The sequence below is a fragment of the Nipponia nippon genome, unplaced genomic scaffold (genome assembly GCF_047370975.1).
Source record: "Nipponia nippon isolate SJK-2023a ecotype South Korea unplaced genomic scaffold, ASM4737097v1 scaffold_5, whole genome shotgun sequence".
NCBI classification, from domain to species: domain Eukaryota; kingdom Metazoa; phylum Chordata; class Aves; order Pelecaniformes; family Threskiornithidae; genus Nipponia; species Nipponia nippon.
Window position 1 is genome coordinate 95022174 of NW_028262369.1, and position 21856 is coordinate 95044029.

Sequence of the window (21856 nt, forward strand, 5' to 3'; positions counted from 1 at the left end):
TCATTTTAGGGACACATTATTCTCATAGTTTGGTTACTACAGGTTATAATATTTAAACAATTTTAGTTACAGGTTGCAATAACCTGTAAAAATAAAAAAAAAAAAAACACCAACAACTACAGCATCAGCTCACAACATTCTATCTCCCTTTTTTATGAGGGGAACAAATATTACAAAATGTTTCATAAGACGTGGCTACATGCACACAGTAGTTTTAAGAAATTAAATGTTCTGACGTATATTGGCATCTGCACGTGTTAAAACAACGTGACTACAAATGCAGATTAAGAAAAAAGAGAAAGGAAACAGAAATTAAAAGTATAATGAGATCTATGGCAGATAGAATGCAAGGCGAATATTCCACTACTCTTTTCTGAACACATCTGCTATTTCTCTGCCTTCTTTTTCTGTGTTATTGTTTCTTCCCAAAAGCTGTATGCTGTTCACATGAAGATACTGACAGCTGTCAGGTGTTTTTATCATCTACCAAGGACTGCTGCATCCTCACTACCTCAATTTCTTAGCAAACTTAAAACCAAAGCCTGCCGAAGCAAATGTTACAATTTCTGTTTGTGTCACTTTGGTCACAACCTAACTGCTTAGATATGCACTGCTGAGGACATTCAACTTCTCATGATTAAAGGCTCTGTTAATTTCAACTGTTGGTGATAACTGACTATGATTAGGCAAGCTATAAAACTTAATGTCTGCTGCAACTTTAAATTAAAACTACTTTTTTTCATCTTCCCATCCTAGTAAAAAGGAGGAGTTCCTTCTTCTGCTCCTCCTTTTTAGGTGTACGAAACATTCATCAGCTTCCTGGGTTAAAACAGACTCCACACAATTCCCTCGCCTCAAAGCACTACCACTTCTCTTTTCATAGAAAACATTACATGAAGTTCTCATAGAGGTAGCTACAGACACACATAATAAACTGTCCTGTCAGAGCCATACCTGCATGTGCAGGGAAACATTTTCAAATTATGAAATCAGATAACCAGCAAATAATTTAAGATATTGAAATTTTTCAAGTTTTAAGCTGTACCTCAATACATCTTACAATACAGTCCTTGAGCATTTCATAATAATCTATTCCCAGACTTTTTTCTGACCCAACATACATCACTTCTTAGAAGCAAATGTGTTCTACAGTCCATTAAAACCTCACTGAACTTTCAAATAAATTTGTGTAAAATAATACAGAATTCTGTGGGAAGCCGGTGTGATACTTGTACTTTCATTGAGCAGGGTGTGAGGGAGATGGCAAGGAAACAGCTGTACAAACAGGGATAACTCTATGAAGCGTGAGGGCTGGATCACAATTTTAGACAGAGCAGTTCCAACTTGGACTGGGCACTTGAAATCCTTACTAGATCTTGACTGCATGTTTTAGACTATGACCTAAAACACTGTACAAAAATCAGCTCCTTTATTATGTCTATGCTTACCAAAACCCAAATAATATGAACAAAACATCAAAAGAGTAAGAGATGTATTTGCATCTAAATCTCGGAAAACCTCAGGTACACCACCACCTCAGGAAAAAGTAGCCTTGAAACTCTCTACATCTTTACAGGGACACCCATTATTCAAATCAAAGGATGTCAGTAATGCAATGATTTGGGAAGATATCAGAGGCTGCCAAAACAAACCAACCACAATAAAATCTTCAAAAGTGAATCCAAAATTATAGAGCACAAGTCAAGGAGAATTGCAATTTTTTAATTAAAGGATATACATTAGTTTGTCAGATCACTAAAAAAGGAGTAGGCTATCGAATAAAAGACTATTTAAGACAAATATAGAAAACACTTTGAAACCCCATGATGATTCTGAAGCCCAATAAAATCAAAATTAAAACACTAGATCAAAGTCAACTGGTCCATCTTGAAGATGAAAGGTTCCTACTTTACCTCATAATTGGGATGACAACCTACAGTAGAGTGGGTTACTTGCTAAATAAGTTATAAAAGAGAGGATGAAAACAAGGAAAATACCAAGTACCAAGAGTTAAAGCAACAAGGTCCTAGATAAACAGGTTCATAAAGTAAGCTTTAAGGAAGTCTTCGAACCTGAAGGTGCAATGAGACCTTCAGTCCCGTCAGTCTTGCTGTAGAGACTCCTAAGCTAAAATGTCTCCTGAAACGCAGTACAACAAAAAGGTTAAGTCTCTTTACTGAATAAGCTGTGGAACTCATTTAGATACCAAGTATTTATGAAATTAAATTTCCTTGACTGCTTTTCATAACAGCTATTTTATATGGGTGTTCTTAAAATATTCCCAAAATTTTGAAACTACTTTCAAAGCTATTATCATAGTTTTCACATTTTTTGCTAGCTTTTAAAACAGCTGCTGCTCTGCCACTCGTACATGATTAAATTAGGCTGATTCCACTTTTGCTAAAAATTAGGCAGAACTAAAACAAGATAGTTGTACCTCAGTCATTGTTCTCAGAAAAAAAATTATGTAAACCATATGCATTTGTTTGTCTCATTTAAAAGATACTGTGAAGTATTTATCACTGCTTAGAAATTATTGTACTTCTATGTTTTCATGAGTATTCATTTATGTTTGTACCTTTCCATAAACCTAACATCAAGCACTGCTAAAATTGTGTAAGCCTACTTTTAGGATCATACGACACATATGAAGAGCAGCAGCCTAGGGCTCAAGCAGCTCTTCTTTGCAATCTGAGGAGTTAAAATATCAACTGATTTCAAAAGAGGCTATTTTAACTGCTGTAAATGGACTTACACAAGAATTACTTACATGTGAATAGCAATCTTCCTTTTCATAGCAGTGGAAATACCCGCAGGCCTTGGCAGTTTCATATGCTGTAAATCCAACTCCTGTAATTACTATGCTTCCCACCACCTCCCCATTTTTAAAGGTATTCCTGATGCATACAGACCCAAAGACCATGCCTAAGAAAGTAAGATGAATTCTAATCTCTGAAAGCAAGAAAAAAAACGTTCCTCTGCAAGAGGATCATACCTCATGAGATACAAAGACAGTGAAAAGCACCTCTTCTTAAGGAGATACCAAAAGAAGCTTAACGTCCCTACCCATAGTCCTAAGCAAAGCAGGATTGGCACAGTCAAGTACCCTGTAAAAGATCTCCTAAATGAAAATGCCAGTCTCAGTTCAACTATGCCAAAATGAATTGACATGATTTCTGCTTGTGCAGACAGTGACAACGACAGCATCAAAACAGTAACCACAAAATATCAGAGCCAAATGTTTGCAAGATACGTGTGCATAAGCTATAAAATATAACTCATATCATAAAATGAACTACTATAGTTTTCTCTGTACCACATGATTAAGCCTTGATCTTGCTCTTTTAGAATAAATACATACACACACACGCAATTAGTTTCACTTTCTTTAAAATAAATGCTTATGCTCCTTTGGGAACAATGCAAGATCTGCCTCACTGGGCATGACAAAAATTGAAGATCCTAAAGGCTGCAGAGTTAGCTTACAAAATTCCAATTGCAATTTCAAACAAAGAATGCATTAATGAGCCAAATTCTCCTTCTCAAGATTTAAGCTCATTCAGCTAAGAATGTCTAAGAGGTAATATTTTAGACATTCTATCTCTGGTGCTAGCTTATTTGGAAGCTAACAGCAATTGCATTCATTTTTAAGTTTCCCCTTTTTCTAAAAATCAAGGAACTTTCTGAGTACCGAATAAAGCAGCAGAAGTACTAAGTATTTAAAGCAATCACCACATCCTCTCTTAGCAGACACAGTTCAAAGTATTCTGAAATTTGGCCAACCTGAGGGTAGATTTGGGGGCAGATTTTGCCTTGAAAAAAAACCCCAAACCCAACAAAAAACCCAAACACACTATGTTTTTACATGACTTTGGAAGTGAGAGTCCCTGAAAAGAATCTGTGATAAGAGACGAACTGTTACAATGACCTTGACATACTACAGTTTGGTTTAGGCATTGAAAATTTAGATATTACAATATCAGAAAGGAGACATTTTCAGCGTTGCCTGAATACTCATAAAACCAATTACAAGTTGGCTGCCTGGACCTCAGCACTCCATAATCAAGTATTAATCTCAATGGCTTTCCCTAAGAAAGCCTATCTGGACATATAAAAATATTATTCAGCAGGAAAGGGAAAACTTCATATTAACCGGCCGTAGAGAAAATCACTAACCTTTTCAGTAAGGCCTCAGCTGGTTAAGTGAGACATTGTAAAACGTGGTTTTCCCAAGGAAAAACAAACTGGAAGACGTACTTTTAGATAGAGAATAAGTCGTTGTCTTCTCCAAAGAATATTAACTACATATCTAAGTCTTCAAATATAGTAAATTTTAAAATGAAACATAAAATTAAACAACCCTATACATGCAGATATTACATGCCAAGTATTTTGCTTATACACATATGCACTTTCCATTTTATACTTTAGCACCATTTTGAAAACTAAACTGTTTCTTCCCTTTGTAAATCACCAGCTGGTTTTTTTGCTGGACAGAAAAAAAATTGTAAGATTAGACAGAAGAAAAACAATAAAAAAATATTTAGTATGTATGGTATATAAAACCTCTGAAATAAACCTATGCAAAATATTTAACCAGTACATATAGGGAAAATATTCACTATACTTTATTTTCATAGATACATGTAGAATTTTTGTATATACCCAGAGAACCGTATCTATACCTATAACAAATACAAAGGCTGAATATTTTCTCTGTATCTATGAGTGCCAAATATTTTTTCTAATGTTTTGATTCTACCCACTCTGTACTAGTATTATCAGTTGCTCTCTAAGCCATTCATTGACTACAAATAACAGAGACACAGTCAAATCTTCCAAGCCCTAAGAACATACATGAACACGACACTGTACCCACATCCAGATCTGAAGGTGATGATACTGTGAAAATAAAATTGGGCTTTATGCACAGGGAGAAAGTACTTGTAGTATTTAAAACAAACAAAAAAAAAACCCAAACCCACTGTTTTAAGCAGCACAGTTTAACATTGTATCTGTACTAAGCAGCATTTGGATAAATGGTGAAATTTACATTTTGTTACTTTTCTAGTTCATGTACAGAATCAAACGTAGCAGGACTGCCAACACCTTAGTGTCTCTGATTTTCTATAGGAACTGTTGAACTGGAAATGTTCTACTTCTGCAGGTCAAAACTGATGATCTGTAAAGATTAATGAGATCTACAGACATTAATATTTAATATGGTTGTTTTTTAAACAGTATTTTATTTATACTATATTCCTGATGTTCAGTTTTATGTTTGGTAGCAGACATTAACTAGAATTGTTTTCATTAAAGAGAGCAAATATTCAACAACTCATCTGAACACTGCATGCAGTAAATGGATTCCAAAGTTTTCTTCAGTAAAATAAATTTGTAAATTTACCTGTATAGTAGCAATTGCATTTTCTAATCTGCATCCATGCAAACCTATGGCCTTTATCTCATTTCTCTACTGATATAAGTAACAACAATTATGGATTTTTTTCCACTACTCTCAAAGGCCACTTACTCTGATTCTGTGTAACAGCACCACATACTGTCTGAAGATTAAGTCATGCAGTGCTGGTGTAGACCAAGATGGGGGAGAAAATTACAAAAAGGAAAAGACAGACAGGATCTATGATCTTATTTAAGAAAAGGTAAATGCAATAATATATTTTATGGCTATGAGCCAATGTGTATATATTATCTATTCTATTTTATCCTTTCACAGTATCTCTTTGACACACAAGAAAAATGGCAATAAAAGCAGTGTAAATACATGGAAGAAATTCAGACAGGTATAATACTATGGTTCACTCTTTAGTAAGTATGAGATGATCAATTTCAACATCAATGGATTGAAACATTTGAAAGTACCTTGCTCATGCCATGAATCATATTCTTTTTCCTATTGTTGTTCATTCAGTCACCTCAAAATACTAGGAGACTGCCAGGGAAAATATCTTTTTATAACAGACCTTTGGAGAAATCATATGTTTTATAATCTTATATATGTTTTATACCTTGCTGTTTACGTGGATCATAAATCTGGAGCCCAAACAAAGGTGGTCTCTCACTTCTTAACAGTGTCACATTCCTTGTAAGCAGATCCAACTGGAAAATTGACCCATTCATATAATCTGTCCAGTAAATATAATTTCCGTGATGCGATAGTCCAAAAGGATGATTCAAATCTTTTCCATTGTAGACTACCTGCAATTAATTAGTGGTAGGTGAGCATTAGCAAGGGTAAAATAATTAGTAATTTTTCTTAGCATACACTGCAGAGAACATAAAACAGGAAATAGGAAAACTGAAATAAGCGCTGTGCCCAAATATAATGATTTAATGCAATAAAATCAAATACAGAGTATAAAGCCATTCTATGTGCCAGCATCAATATCTAACTTCAAAACTTCATATAAATTCATTTTAAGTGTCCCCTGTCAGATAATGCAGAGGAATGTAGGTAACCATGCAATCATTATGGTCAGTAAATATCTACCTTCTTCCCTAGCAAGGAACTTTGAGTGTCTGTCAAGTATATCAAACATCTGCTTCTTTTAAAGCAAAGAATAGTGTGTATGAGTTGCTTATTTTTGTTGAAGCGTGAAGTAAGTGCAGAGATCGCTTATTCATTTCTGTGAACTTCCTCTCTAGTTTCACTTGTGGTAACTTAAAAAAAAAAAAAAATTAAACAAAAAGACATGCCACAGTTTGTTCCCAAAATAAGACAAACTTTCTTCCATGCACCTTCTACTTCTGGTTTATTAACTCATACATAAAACTACAAATTACACCCCAAATCTTGTTTTTGTTTTATTGGCCACAGAAATGTTCTAAAACAGTGTCATTTACTATAGCTCCAGCTTCAGGACTCTTTCAAAAGAACTGCAACTACCAGTACACTAGAGCTGTCTGATAAAGAGGAACAGTTTAAAAATATTTTCAATCCCTATAGAATGAAAACAAAACTTTAAAAGGAGTCTAAACTTACCATCAAGTAAATTACAGTAATTAGAATTATTTACTTTAAAAAGACATAGAAAACTGCAGAACTCTAAATCATCTACTTTTGGGAGCCCTGCCTTTATACTTCGTCATAGCAGCTGCAGTTTGGAATGACTAAGTTCCACTCTTCTCCTGCTGGCTGGGGTCCTTGCTTGAACTAATGCCCAACAGTGTATTTCTATCTTGCCTCTAGAAAGAGGGAAGCAGTTCATCAGATGCCCTACCTTGTCCCTGTTTAGATACACAAACCCAAGAGAACAAGGAGATAAAGCCCACTAAAATACAACTACTATGAGGTGACAAACATCACCCCCGTTTGCCCTTCAAATTTTGCCTTTGGGCTTGGAATTCTTTTGGTCAGAACTCCTCATCTCGGTTAACTGCTTTTGATCAAAATTAATCTATCAGTCAATCATCCACCACCTACTGGTGGAATTCATTAGGACTTCCCCACCCTGTAAAATCTTCACTATACTGACACTTAAAAAATTAAAGATGCCATTGACCCAGTTATATTTTGGCCAAAATATCCGATAATAAAGAACAAATTATTCAGCATCAAAAGCAACTATCTTTTAGTTATTTTTGGCTACATAAGTTTCATTTGAATGGCTATGCATTTTATTTAAATGACAGGATTATAGAAAAACACTTCTCAAAAGAACTGAACCATTTTGTGACACACTTCAAAATAAAACCTATAAAGACAGGTGCTTCGTATTATTCACCAGTTCTGGTGGGAGGCAAAAACAGCAAACCCAGCAGTTCTCACTAGCAATCCATGTGTAATCCACAGCAGCTGCATTTAACCTTCCTAGACCTGTTCTGTCCAGGAACTTTTCAGGAAGTCTAGCATCGCTAGCAGACTTAAGGATCTTTAATTAAAAAATGTCTTTCTGCCAACATGCTTACCCTCCTCCCCTCTCCATTACAGGACCATAATGGATCTGGAGCAAAAGTAGAAGCACTAAATGCAAATCCCAACCTCACCATTGTGACAAACTGCAACGCTACAGCATTAGTACAGGCTTAACAACAGATCACTCAGTATAAAGGATTTTAAAAGCAACATTAAAGCAATATGAGCTTGGCCAGGGATGAGTTCCAGGGAGGACTGTGTCTACAGTTACTACTTTCAGTAGTAGAGATCTGCGTATTGGTCCTATCAAGGCCATCATAGAGAGGGAATCATGAGTGAAGGATAAATGAGAAGTCACAAGACACGTACATTTTGTGTACATCCTCCCACCGAAGGACTTAATGCCTGCCATTCTCAATTAATGGTGAAGTTTCAGTTGTCAGGATACTAATTTTATGAAGCAGATGCCAAACCTTCCCCAAATTATCAGACTCCAGTCTAAGTGTTAACCATTTTCCAGATGTCTATGCTGCACTTGTTACTTCTACAAAACAACACAGAACTTCTATACAGACTTATATCTAGCTAGTATAGCCATTAGTAACAGCTAAAACAATCTCTCTCTGTCTTTGACTGCACTTGTTGAGTGTTTCCCCTCTGCATATTACCACAAAAGCTCAAACAGGGCACTAAGATTCATCAAAAGCAGCTTATCCAGTGAAGTTAAATGAAAGCCTCTTTCTGGCAGAGCCAAAAGAAGTTTTTTTTCCTATTGAAAATCTCTTTGTAGCTTTGTGGCTCAATCAAAATATAACTCATTGTCACATGAGAAAATGAGATTAAAAAAAAAAATAATCAACTTTTGTGTCACTTTCTGAAGATGAAAATTTTAAGCTGTATTATAGTCTCCTACAGGAGACTGCCAACATCACTTTTTCAACAGAGATGACACTGGACATGCTGCAAGGTTATGCAGATTTTAAAAAGCTTGAAAAGTATTTGTAACATAACACAATAAAACCCAGAGAAAAAGCATGCCTGTGGCAAAACAGCAGTATTTTTCTTTTACCTTTCTCTCAGTTCCATTCAAAAATATCCTTTCAATGTGATCATAATAGGCGTCACACCAGTATAATACATTGGCATGATAGTCCAGAGTCAAACCATTTGGCCATAGCATCTTAGATGTTACAAAAATCTGTCGACTGTAGCCATCCATCCATGCCTTCTCAATTCTTCCCACACTGTCATCTATTTCATCTTCTTCCCAGTCTGTCCAATACATCCAGCTATGAAATTATAAAAACGAACATTAAGATACCATTTTAATAATCTGAATTATACTGTAGGCTTTTAGCAGAAGTTCATAACAATATATCCACAAGCCAGAGACATTTTGAATTTTGCATGTTTCTTTCCACTGTGATTTCTATAACTGTATTTACTTTTCCTATGTACTGGATGCTGCTGAAATGACACTTAGGGTGTTTTGCTCATATTGTAATTAATTACATGAATACCAAATGGGCTGACATGAGAAGTGAAAGAATTGTTTAAGACCTTATTTACCACAACTATGATGTTTTTTTTGTAAACGAGCAATTTTATTGACTTTGTCACAAAGTTCAAACTTTTACTGTTTTTTTTTGTTTGGTTGGTTTGTTTTGTGTTTTTTGGTTTTGTTTTTTTTTTTTTTTTGTTTTGCCAAGTGTAGTTTGCCTTTATGATGCAAATCTGCTTTTTATGATGCTTAATACTATCAAAAACGCTGCAATATATGAATTAATTGCACTCTAGTTTAATACCTACAGGATAACCTTGACATTCTGTGAACTTCACATCCCACATGAAAGCAGCTAAATTACTCAAAAAACTATTATGAGCACTCTGTCCCTCACAAAAATTTTTAGAAAGATAGATGGCTATAAAAAATATTTGAAAAATAGCTGGTAGGCAATTTTAGCATAGTTTTATGGTTTATAGTGCAGCAATATAGATAACGAAAACAACTCTGAAAAATAAGTACCTATGCTACCTATGGAAAAGTTAAGCAAGCATTTTAGTAAGTAATCTAAAAGTATTAGCTCAGATGAGTTCTCTGAGCATTCTCTACTGCACGCTACAGAACACACCCTATGTTTCTTTTTTTTTTTCCTTATTGAGTTAATCTGATTATCATGTTTTCTTACAGTATTTGCTGGTGACAACTCTGATTTCAACAATTTAAAACACACAACTTGAATTTATACAAAAGCAGAAGGTAGAAAATATGCTAAGAAACACCAGTTTTCTCTTTTTTCTTACTTTTTTTTTCCCCCCAAAGGAAAAACAGGTTCATGGAAAGAAACGCATAGAAGCCTGCGTGTAATCTATGAAGCGTCTAAACTGCATTTCAGATCATATGACACACAGACACATTAATATGCTGAAAACATTTACTAGATAGTAGACATTTACTTTTAAAGTCAAATCTAGGAATTCCATTATTAAGCATTAAATAGAGAAAAAACATCATATGGATCTTAAATGGATCCTACTTGTTAAAGTTGTCATGATTTATTTGGTATTTTTGTGTCTTACCTTTGATTTCACTAGATTTATGTTTCTAAAATTATACAAATTTCTGAAATAAGTTGTGTGATCCTAACCCACTTAACCTGTTGGTACTTTGAAGAATAAAGTCCTGAAATTTAAATTCTGAATTTACAAAGGAATGAAACACTGAAGTGAAAACCAGTTTTGTTATCAAATCTGTGTAAATGATGACAAATCTACTGGTCAAAAATTTTATTCAAACACACTTTTATGTATAAGCATAATTTCATATTTTTTTTAATATACGAAATTGAAAAAGATAAAGAAAAAATTGCATCATCATTACACAGGTTTATAGATATGCAAATATACCTTTTTTGTTTCTTTCCTGTCTCTTCCAAGTCACCTGCCAGAAGGTTGTTTTGGATTCTTTTAATATTTTTGTAAATGTATGCTAAGAACATCAACCAATTTTTGATCCATGTGGCTTATAAAATTCATTGCATGTTTGACTCAAACAACACTAGGTTTAATCACAGAATTATAAAACCTGCATACACCCTAAAGCTCAGGCAGAGGTGCAGGTCGGTATGGTATTTATTTTATTGGAAGACAAAATATGTTTTCCAAATATTTACATGACTGCTCAACAGCAATTACTGAGCTTTTCTCCATTAACATTTTGTCTGTACTTATTCTAGTTATCATGTCATAAGCTAAAACATGCTTATAGTAACAGACCTTTACATTAATGTGCTTTAATTGTATCTCAAAATGCAGTTAATGCTTCTATATTGGTTAAATCAAGACTAATATTTTCTAAATATAATTAAAATGCCATAATAAATGCTATCCCTCAGGAAAAGCTTCCATGAGAAGTATAATCATGAAAGGCACGTTATTTTATTAGAAAAGTGTTTTATATAATAGCCCTTTTCAGACAATACATCTTCATACACTATTTCCTGTGCCATGCATTTACTGAGCTGGAAAATTTAACAAAGTAATTGTAGGTATGGTTATGGTTTGTGGTCTGATTTTACATCCTTACTATCTGACCTTAATTAATTGTAGCCTTTCCACAGTCACTTCCATTCCTCAAAGGACAAGCTCAAAAGTGAAAACCTGATAATGTAAATACATTCTTCTACTAGGAAAACAGCAATCAATCCAGCCACACTAGAATTACCTGTCTACATCATTCTCCAGTGACAATTCCCTGAATAAACGTAACTGAATTTTTAGGTAAACCACAACTACACCACACTAATATAATGTTCTTTTTATTATGCAGCCTATCACAATTAATTATGCTAGTAAGTAATGAAAAGCACCGGTCTCATTTAGTTTTGTAAACCAATGTGTACAAGGATATGGTTATAATTATCTGCAGAAATTGAGACTTACAAAGAGAGAAATAAAGGAGAATATTATAAAGTTCACTTAGTATTAAAAATACATACAGGTCTGATACACTCAATTTGTTTGAGAAAAAAGGTGAATCACATTCAAATTAACTTGACATTGGTTCAACAGTGTCTGGGCATACACATTCTTCTGAAGGCTTCAGGCAAGAATGCTGGACAGGAATTACAGCTATTATAGACTACTGTAGAATTACAGACAACTACATGACTCTACAAACCCCATCCTAAGTAAAATTCAATCCTGTATTTATACAATAAAGACATGTATTAAACAACATAAATTAGTCTACTTCATACCCATTGACAGGATCAACAACAATTCCTCTAGGGTGGGACATGTCTCCCTCCAACAAAGTTTTTCTACTCTGAGCAGCTTTTTCCAGTCTGGCTACAGCAATCGTTTTCCTGTGGCCATCGTTTGTCCAATAAAGATTATTTCCAATCCAGTCCACTGCTATGCCTTCTACATTATCAAGATCTGTTGAGAGAGAGAAGACAGTAATAAGAGATTAATGTTATATGTTTATGTTCTAACATTATCCATTAGTATAAACAGTGGACAATATATAGTCCATACAGCTAAATTAGATTATTTCCTTGAATCTGAATTATATTTGCTGTGTCTGTCAGAATTAGTCTTTGCTGAAAACACCCTACAAAAGACAAAGACCGGTCATGAAACTTGTGTATTAAACCATAAGGCACCATATGTTAACCATAGCTGGCTCTGGGCAAATCACTATTTAACAAAACCCTACTTAATTTTAACCCTAAGTAGCAATATCACTCAAGTCAAGAACAGCTTCCAGGATTAGCTCTAGTACTCTCAATTACCTTGCTTTTACCCAAATCACAAGTTTCATTCTTATTAAAAAATAAGCAAAATGGGCATTCAATTTACATTTGTTCCATTGTCCCTTGACCTTGCAAAACATGTAAGAAAGAACATCACAACGGACCGAGTTATTCTCCACAGCTAGGTACATGAGCAAACTATTAACAGTTAGCAAGGCATGAGCAAAGAGCAATGCTACATTGGATGTACGAATGGGCTCATGAGTCTGACAGCCGTAGAGCTCCATCCAGAACCAAAATGAGTCAATAATGTTCATTCCATACAGTGTGAAGGTTTCCCCATTTGACAAGTAGTAAAACAATTCCCCAAGCAACAAGTTTTCCCTCAAGCTTACCCAACAGCCTGTAACATTAACTGAGCTCTGCCCTCTCCCACATGATCCCAATTCCTTAACTTAAGGTCTCTAAAAGGTTTTCCACCTCTCTTCGTCATACCCTTCCCCTTTTCTTTCAGAAAGGTCTCAAATTCCAAGTGCATGGGGTGGGATATGGAGAATTTCCAGTCATTCTCTCCTGGCCTTTGTAGCATTGTGAAGGTCGAGGCACTACCCGACTTCAGCCATCACCCTGTGCCACGCAGCTGATGTCACACCAGCCCTCCAGCACGCTCCTCCCAGTGCGGTCACTCCTCACCTCCAGGATGAGCCCGCCATTTGTCAGGCGATACCAGAGGGAAGTTAACACTGAGGGGAGCGATGGAGCTTGGGCCACAGCACTGGTGACCACCACATTTCTGGTCCCTCTCCCTCACCTGTAAACTCGCTCTAGCAGCCCAAGCACCTGCTACTTGCTACCTTTTTTTCCCCAGTCTCTCCAAGGAGTATTTCTCTGGGTGGGATGGAGCCACTGCTCCACGTACCCCTCCATCAGCCGACGCCAAAGCCCTCCCAAGCACAGGGGAGTGTTTACAAGTGGCACAGGCCCAAACTCCCCGGAGCTGTGCCAGCAGCAGCTCAGCTCGCACCCTGTAACAGGGCCGGTTCAGCCCCAGTGGCCGCTGCTACCTCCAAGCGAGGGCCTATGTCCGCCTTGGAGCACTTGCCCACAGCCCTGTTAGCAGGCCGTTACCACAGCTCAGCCCTCCAGGTCGACTCCCCGGCTCAGCTCGGCGGCCCCAGCCCCTCCTGAGGAGCCCGGTTTGGCACACACAGCTGCCTCTCCACGCCGCTTCCCTGGCAGCCCCGGCCCCGCAGCGCCCACAAACCCCTGACACAGGCACCAGCCCTTGGGCTGCCCGTTTCCTCAGGGGTGGCTGAGACCAGTCCTGAGCAGCCCTGGGCAGTTGGCAACCAAAACATGGAACCCAGCAGCGGCGCCTGACAGAGGCCTGAGGGGCAGGTTACCAGCTGCTGCCTCCCACCGCCTTCCTAAAGCTGAGGAAGCCGCGTTTTCTTGTCTCAGTACCCTTTCTGAGGTGAAACTTGGGGTGGAAACGCTCATTTTACTGTTACCTTGTTTGGTATTTTCTCACAGGTAGCCAGGGTGTGCGCCTGGATTAAAAAAGATATCGGGTTAACAGCGTAATAGCTGTGACTCCAGCGTTTCCACTGAGCCTGAAAATTCACAGCACCGAACTGGTGCCTCCCTTTGCTGTGATAAAAATGAAGGTCAGTATGTCTGAAAAGGTAAAAAAAATAAAACAAAAAACCAAAACCCCAAACAAAAACCAAGCAAAAAACCACCCTGAAAAACCCTCTTCCTTACTACAACGCTTCTTGACAACATGGATTGTATTACTTGTTTGTCATACTTGAATATGCAATCTTACAGTACAATTTCATGACAGGAATCATCAAGACTTGAAAAAAAGAATGTAAATTGCTTTTTCTGTTCACATTTACACCAGTAATGCCATCTAGACCCAAGGTTACATCAGATTCATGCTTTCTCACCATTGTTGACATCACTTTCTGATCAATGCTGGAGTTTTTTGAAAGATTATCTCACAGCAAACATGATGCAGAGAGATTTTTATCACAATGTACGTAACAAATTCATGCATTACCATTTTTTAAGAAATGCCGATATGTCAAAACCACTGATCCCACTTAAATCCTGCTTACTATTTGAACTTAAAAGCAACTGTTTACTATTTAAACTGTGTTGCCAGACATATGTAATTTAACTGTCAGCTTTCCAGACAACAACTTCGCATGAACTCCTGAAGCACTGGCTTGGGACACTTCAAGTTGTTATCACAGTCATTTTTACTGCAAGGGCATTGTACATTGGTGCTGTGTTGCGATCGTCTAAACCTTCTCTCAGATTTCTCCACCAAGATGCCTTCCCACCATAAAATCAGCAAGTCCTAATGGAAAGATCTTACTCCATGACTTTAGTGTATCTACAAATTTTTTGCAACCTATCAGATTTGTTTTCCTTGGGACGAACCCTTCACCTATAATATCTTTTAGACTTCAAATACCTTTATTAACTATGACTCTAATAATGTAATTCTGTACAAGAAACCAGTAAAATTCTTTCTGATAGATGGGAATGCAAAGCTCTTTTACCAAGTCACACTCTACATAACTTTAGTGCAGTACAGAAAACTTTCCGCTTACTATAACCCATAGATAACATGGTATGTCATCAACCATACACTAAGATATAATAGGACAGTTTTACCCAATAAATGAAATATTGGGCTTTTTATACACTTGGATGCAATAACAGAATCTATAAAAGGTGCTGTTACAATCTCAATAGCATTGGAACATGAGAAATTACTTCACAGCTTCTTTGTTGAACAATGCTTTTTAGTGACTGCAATACCACCATATTCCCCATCAAATTAGCAGAGCCATAATGTTTTCAAATACCTTGTTATTGCAAAATGTTTCATTTTTTGTTAATTTTATAACCATTTCCTTTTTAATAACAGCAAAATGCATTTAAACATAATGTTGAAGTATATTAAGATTATGATATAAACTTGCCCTGTATACTAAACTTTAAAAATAACAAGGATGCCCTTATTAAAAGAGATACCTCAGTATTTTTTCAATGTTTAAAAACAGAAAATTAAAAGAAGCTGGTGGCTACTCAAAGTCATAGCATGACAGCCACGTAATATTTTTAAAACTGCTTTTTTCCCTTATCAGTATCCTCTGTCTGGGCACAATGGCAGCGGACAAACAGCACAGATGAATAAAGATAAATATGCAAATGAGGTTGTTTTTTTAACATGAAATAAATTCTTGTCAATAACAGAATTGTATGTGAAAGTAATTGAGAAATGAGTTTACTTGTCTTGAAGAAGTTAATGAGGTCTAGAGAAGTTCAGAATTTGAAACAGAGGTTCTAGCTTTAATGCTGTCTATAATTCCAAGTATGTAATCATCCTATCCCATGCATATTGATTATGTTAAATTAAACACTTGTGGAGATGTATGTATGTTTGCATATAAAACTGTGATGTATTTTACACTTGCTAGGTTTCGTTTATTTTTTTTCTTTAACCCTTGAACTGCGAAGTACAATCTACCAACTGCAGTGACCTGAACAGTAACAGGAATTAAGGGTAACATCTCCAGCAGCCATTTTTAAATGTGTACTTCTTTGAACATGGGAACAATTGAAGCCTGACTACCTCTGTAATGATGTGTTCCTTTGTTTTTTTTGACTACTTTGCAGAAGAATAATGAAATTTTCGCTTCTCTTCCATTATAATTCCATTTCACAATTTCTGTGTTCACATTGCTATGCCCAGCCGCAGAAATCAATAAAATAAGACTGAACTTGCAAATCATCAGTCCTTGATAGCTCCTCTCCTTATTTTTACAATATTTTAGGATTTTAATTATAGTTGGACCTCTGCCCTATATATCAAATTAAGCTGAAATCATGTTGAAGGTCCAAAAAGATATTACAGAGAGACAAAGGTACCCACCACAGTATCAACTAAGCCTTGTTCACATAAGAAACTAGACCTAAATTTAGTAAATCAGTTATCCTGTGAGATACAATATGAGAAAGTTCGGGGGGGGGGGAGGGGAAGTGGCATATGCTGAGGGGTTTTCCAAAATGTGTTTAACATTTTCATCCCTATTTCTGATACACCTGAACATCACTATGCTTTCGGGGAACTATTTTTCCTTGTGATCTAAAATGCTTGAAGGAAGCAATGGTGTCAAAATTCACTCTGCAGATGGAGGATATGAAAGAACACTATGATGACATACCTAACGCAGCAACCACCTAGTCTGACAAGAATCATCCAGTCAAAGGACAGAACAACCGTGGATCAGTCAGAATGGGTGAGATCAGTGCCAGCAGCTCACCCAGCCTTCCCAGGCTGATGGACACTACCAGTTTTATTTGTTGTCTCTCAGTGCCTTTGCTACCTTCTTTTAAAAAAGCAATGTCAGAGTCAGCTGAAACTCTCTGAAAGTGGGAGAGTGTGGCCTTTGGTCTTGGAGTGATCAAGTATGTTGAGAAGAGAGAAGTGCAAAGTATGGTAGGGAAAAGAAGAGAGCATCTCGCCAAGGACCTGGGAGCCCAAGGCTGACAGAGAAAGACTACTGAACAGAACAGGCAACAAAGACGAGCTTCAGGAGTGAAAGAAAAGTCCTTTAGGGCTCGGAGGGGTCTCAGCAGATTTTACTCAAGGAAACACTGACATGACTAAGATCAAGCTTGAGGACAAGGAGTGATTTGTTCAAAACCCATTTTATTTTTATCATGTCTGACCTAGACATTTTGAGTTAAACACAGGTTTTGTGCTAATAAGATCAGCTTTTTAATGAAAACGTTGGGGTTTTTTGCTTCTTTGGGAGACAAAACAGTCCAAATATGGACTGTATTAGTATCAACAGCAAAGTTAAATATTAGATTAGAATGCTGGATACCTCCTAAAATTTACAAGCATATTGCTCCAAGTCTATTCAGTCTCATGTAATAGCTACTGTATCTGAGCTACCATGCCTTTTGCGGTAATTTTGGAGCATCATATTTCTAGAACAAATACAATCTAAGTTAAAAAAACCTCATGGTAATTAGATATTAAATATATCAGAAGATATAAAAATAAACGAGAACTCTACAGCACAATCCTATAGAGACAGTTTGCATTCTTTTTGTGAAGTTTATGGTTTAAATTTCACTTTTATTTAACTATTTAAAAGCTTTAAGGTGGGCTTCACATCAAGTAGTAAACAGGAACAAAATAACGGCCATTCTGGTTAAACAAAATTGATTTGACTCGAGTAAGCCAGGCTTTCTGCAGTGAAGCCCTTTCAACGTAAAAAGGATGAGGTGAATAAAATATCATTTTGATTGTTGTTCACTTGACAATTGAAAAATTAACATTTGTAATTCTGGAAATACTACCAGAATTTTACAATTAACAGTAGTATATATGCTCCAAATATACTGAATATAGATACAAGATTTTTAAAACCTCATATTTCTAGAGGCAACAACTTGCCACATTGATTTTAAATATGCAAGAGATTATAAGCACAGTGTGTAATTTGGTACAGAATGGACTAGCTCGTCAGTGTTAGATAGATCATGTACACTAATAGTGCCTAAAATACTAGATTAATGTGAAAACGGGTGAAAAAAAATAATTCTTCTATATACCAACCAGCTAAACAGCTTCCAAAGATCTTTACAGACTTATTTAAGCAAAAAGTTAGGCCTTGACCATCTTTGCTAATATATACAAGTGAATAATATAGCATTTTAAGGCTCACAGCAACCCCAAACAACATAAGGGGGATGCAGAGAAGTAAAAAAAAAAAACCCAGAGTTTGTGTTTATGTTACTTCAATTGAACAATATTTAAATCCTTTTAAAAGTGTCTGGTTTGTTCCATTTTTTTTTATTTAAAAAACTGATTTCACATGCAAGTTTGAAACCTTAATTACAGCAATTTCTATTGCTGGTGAAAGTACACTACTACTGCAGTTGTGCCGCCAACTCTAGGGTAGGCCATGCTGTGGGCTGTCAAATAGTTATCAATACGACACAGCAGTTTGTTTCCCTAAGTGAAGAATAAGAAATCACAGCTGAAACTATATGGGAAATCAAACTCCAGCAGCGTTAGGTGCTCAGCATTCTCAATTCCCAGTCAACAGCTTGTAGGATCAGGCTCTCATGTAGGCAAACTGTAATTATCTGAGTTACAGTGTTGTTTGAGCTAGCATATCTGTTCTTGCAAAAAAAACCTGATAGTCACAAAAAATGACAACTTCTAATCTGAGAAGTGACACCTACCACAGATAGAGTTCCTTAGCAGCATGGTGTTCAGAGCGAATATTAAACCACCTCCTGACACACCTGATTTTCTCTAGTAGCCTTCCACCAAGAAACTATTTAATCTGTCCCTGCTGAGTTCTTGAGAGCTGACAACAATAAAAGCTGAGGTGGTATGGCTGGAGGCCATATTCATTTTTTAAATCATGAAAAATACATTAACAAGTGTTCTTTAAGCATACTTTAAAGTTATGAAACTACACCAAGTTCTAAACTAAAAAATATAAGCTCCTGGGGAAAGACTGGGGGGGGGGGGGGGGGGGAGAATGACAGTGACTTTTTTTTTGGTCTTTGTAAGTATTAGGACCACCAATAATATATCATCGGATAACCCATAACTCTTTTGGTATTGCATTGGTATTTTTGCTGTGTTGTACTTATAAAGAGCAGAAATTCCAGTTAAGCATTATTTATAAGAGTCTCTTCAATTTGCTGGTTTGGTGTATAGAGTTTATTCGTGTTTGATTAGAGTAACCTAAACCTGTTTGACACCTTTCAGCAGGGATGCTCCTTGGTGCTGCCTTATAATGTCTAAATCTACATACTGTCTGCTCCTTCCTCTACTCCACATTTGGATTTCTTTGTTGTAAAATGAAATGTGGGTTGCTTAGTAAAAGAAAGTCAGCAATGGAATTTCTGTGATTTATATCATCCATTTCCATATTTGCAGCGAAATGAAGAATTACCAGAATGACAGCTGAGTATTCATTATTTACTCAGACAGCTGCCTTTCATTAAGCAATCACCAATATAGGGTAAAGAGCCATCTATTCCTTGCAACTACTGCTGAAGGGATGTTTGTGCAGGCTCTGAGGTCTGTGGAGAGACCTTATACCAAAACAGCACCATATCACTGCAAACTGGAGATAACTTCTCCGAGACAGATGGATTAAAACATGCATTATGAATGACAGGGAATGAAAATCCCTGTGCTAAAACAATGGTATTTTAGTTACTTTCACTGTCTCGAGCTTCAATTTACAAGTAAAGATATTAAGCTCTCTGAAGGCCAAGATGAATATTCATACTGCTTATTTTATTGAGTACTAGAAAATAATTACTGTAGAATGGATTTCAGAGGCAATTGTTACCTCCTGCTGAAGCAGTCTTTCATGAAAAGGGTCCATGAAAGAAAAATAAATATGGGTTGACAAACTGGAGGCTTTATCACTGAAACAGCATTGAGTATGATGAGAGATGATTCTAGACCAGGGAGATTCTGTGAATTGTGGTGGGAGAGGTGGAAACTAGAGAGCTGCTGGTATTTTCTCTCATTGCTATAATAAATGGTACAAACATCTTAATTAAGGTTCTAAAAATGTTTAGGTCTTCCTGTTCCTTCTACATATACAATGGAAAACACATCAGGAAAGACAACGCTTTTTTTTTCTCATGAGTTTGCAAGAACCACAGCAATTCTCACTCTACCAAACTACTTGAATAAGCTCCAGAATCCACACTGTGATACAGGTCGGAGTGAAGAAGTCTTATAAAGTCCACCAGGATACAGGATGGCTCAGTGAACGATTACAAAGAACTACATTATGGATCCATCGTATCCAACTACTGAAAGAATACAGTGGAGATATATGAGTTAGTCACTGGCGGGCATAAGCTTAAATGGACAAAGAATTCACAACAGAGCAACTTAAGTAAACTTTACATTTCTGCACTCAGGAAAAATAAAGAGGAAATTGTAAAAAAAGAAATATCTCCAACTCTGTTCGAGGTCTAGTTTGGGTCTGTTTTCCATGGGAGACTTAAATAAAGCTTTAAACTATCTGTAAATGTCAGTTCAGCTTCTCCTAAGTGAGATTCTCTGCATGTCACTATCAGTTAGCTTTGCCTACCATCTTTGAGGATTGTTTCTCGCTCTGTGCCATCAATTTTCTGTCGTCCAATTAGGAAACTGGTAGTATCAGCAAAGTAAATGTAATTGGTTTCGGCATGGAAGTCCAGAGCACGAGGATTGACCAGGTTTTCTATAGGGATCATGTATTCATCAGATACTTTGGTATTCAGGTCCATTCCCCGTATTATTCCTGGGCGTCCCTTTCCATAAAAAAGAAACAGTTCATTCTTTGGTCCTGCAAAAGAAAGATTACAAACATAAACAACTGATGCTGCCTAATCTTCGTTACAGTGCATAATGTCACTGTTTAATTAACTGGCACAATTAGTGAAGGAGCAGGAGCATTATTCAATACCAAAAATTAAACTTTCATATATTCCGAAGGTATCTAAACTCAAGAAATCTAGCTAATTACATTACCTTAATTAAAATACAAATTACTTCACTGAGCTGCTTACATCTAATTATTTTTCTTTTTATAAAAGTTCACACGGAAAAGCAATGCTAGATCACAGAATAACTTCGCATCCACTGTGAAATGGACGTATATAGCTTTGTAGGCGTTTCATTTTACAATTCATTAGGATCTACCAGGGTAATGTAGACCATGACTGAAGTAATCATCAAATGTAACAAGACCATAAACTCCAGCAAATATAAAACACCATTTTTTTTTCACCGGAAGTTTCTCAGAAACAAAGACGACAAAAGATTACAGTAAATTTCTTTCAAATGGGAAGGAATACAACAAGTCAACACACACTATTCTTTCATACCAAGATACAAAACATGGATACCGATATGTCCTATTTCTGAGGAGATTTTTACAATTTAATCAAGTAGGTTAATTACAAATAGCTGAAGCTTAGTAAGGTGATTTTCTTTCCTTGAAGATACTTAGAAGTATGCTTAGATCCTTAGTACTATCAATATACCTCTTAAAACTCCCTAAGATATATACTTTTCCTAATGCCTCTCAGGGTTTTTTGTTGGAATTGTTAGTGAAAACCGTTCCGACTGTGAATTTGACTGTGGTCAAATATACCCATC

The 21856-nt window shown here is 36.3% G+C and overlaps 1 protein-coding gene across 1 annotated transcript in view; it reads right to left on the reverse strand.

The window, feature by feature from the left end:
- LRP1B (LDL receptor related protein 1B) overlaps positions 1–21856 on the reverse strand; it is a 756289-nt gene that overhangs the window by 278811 nt on the left and 455622 nt on the right. The window contains exons 11-14 of the mRNA XM_087732714.1: positions 20805–21041; positions 12136–12316; positions 8946–9165; positions 6030–6219 (exon numbers count right to left, since the gene is read on the reverse strand). Of these exons, the coding sequence (XP_087588840.1) occupies positions 6030–6219; positions 8946–9165; positions 12136–12316; positions 20805–21041 (828 nt within the window). The remainder of the gene's footprint in view (positions 1–6029; positions 6220–8945; positions 9166–12135; positions 12317–20804; positions 21042–21856) is intronic.